The sequence below is a fragment of the Corvus brachyrhynchos genome, unplaced genomic scaffold (assembly GCF_000691975.1).
Source record: "Corvus brachyrhynchos isolate BGI_N302 unplaced genomic scaffold, ASM69197v1 scaffold543, whole genome shotgun sequence".
Classification (NCBI taxonomy): domain Eukaryota; kingdom Metazoa; phylum Chordata; class Aves; order Passeriformes; family Corvidae; genus Corvus; species Corvus brachyrhynchos.
The window spans coordinates 17,450-18,465 of NW_008237236.1; the positions used below are offsets into that span (position 1 = coordinate 17,450).

The 1,016-nt window shown below is 58.0% G+C and overlaps 1 protein-coding gene across 1 annotated transcript in view; it reads left to right on the forward strand.

The window, feature by feature from the left end:
- RYR1 (ryanodine receptor 1) overlaps window positions 1–457 on the forward strand; it is a 6,553-nt gene extending 6,096 nt beyond the window's left edge. The window contains exon 11 of the mRNA XM_017729551.1: window positions 97–457. Within this exon, the coding sequence (XP_017585040.1) occupies window positions 97–261 (165 nt within the window). The 3' untranslated portion in view covers window positions 262–457. The remainder of the gene's footprint in view (window positions 1–96) is intronic.
- Window positions 458–1,016: the final 559 nt, after the last annotated feature.

The following is a 1,016-nucleotide window of genomic DNA, read 5'->3' on the forward strand; positions in this document are numbered from 1 at the left end:
TCCCATGAAGGGTCTCTATGGGATTTGGGGAGGGGGTCCTGTAGGACTTGGGGGGGTGTCTGGTGATATCTGTGAAATTTGGGGGGGGTCTCCCAGTGCCAGTGGGCCAGGGGTGCTGTGGGGGGTCCCCCATGCCCTGACCCCCCTCCCCAATTCCTCCTCCAGGAATCTTACGTGTGGAAGATGTACCAGGAGCGCTGCTGGGATTTCTTCCCGGCCGGCGACTGCTTCCGCAAGCAATACGAGGATCAGCTGGGATGACCCCCAGGAACCCCAAACGCCCTTCCCAAAACCCCCTTAAAGTGCCTTTTATTCCCCCCCTCCCACCAAACGCTGCTGAGTGCCACTGGCTCGTTACTGACCCCCCTGAAACACCCCCCGACTCCCCAGAATTACCCCAGACGCTCTTTAAGTGCCTTTCCTCCCCCCTCAATAAACGCTGCCAAGTGTCGCTGCCCCTCCGGCTCATTACTGACCCCGCTGGGGGCCCCCAAAATACCAGGGGCCTGAGGGGTAAAAGGGTGGGAAGCATGAGGGGAAAAGAGTGAGAACTGTGAGGGGAAAAAGGGCAGGAAACGTGAGGGGAGAAAAGGGCGGGAAACGTGAGGGGAAAAAGGGCGGGACCTGTGAGGGGAGAAGAGTGAGAACTGTGAGGGGAAAAAGGGAGGGAAACGTGAGGGGAAAAGGGAGAGAAACGTGAGGGGAGAAAAGGGAGGGAAATGTGAGGGGAAAAAGGGCGGGAAACGTGAGGGGAAAAAGAGCGGGTAACGTGAGGGGAGAAAAGGGCGGGAAATGTGAGGGGAAAAAGAGCGGGAAATGTGAGGGGACAAAAGGGCGGGAAACGTGAGGGGAAAAAGAGGGAAACGTGAGGGGAAAAGGGAGAGAAACGTGAGGGGGAAAAAGAGGGAAATGTGAGGAAAGAAAAGGGCGGGAACTGTGAGGGGAAAAGGGTGAGAAATGTGAGGGGAAAAGGGGGGGGAACCGTGAGGGGAAAAACGGGGGGAACGGGCGGGGGG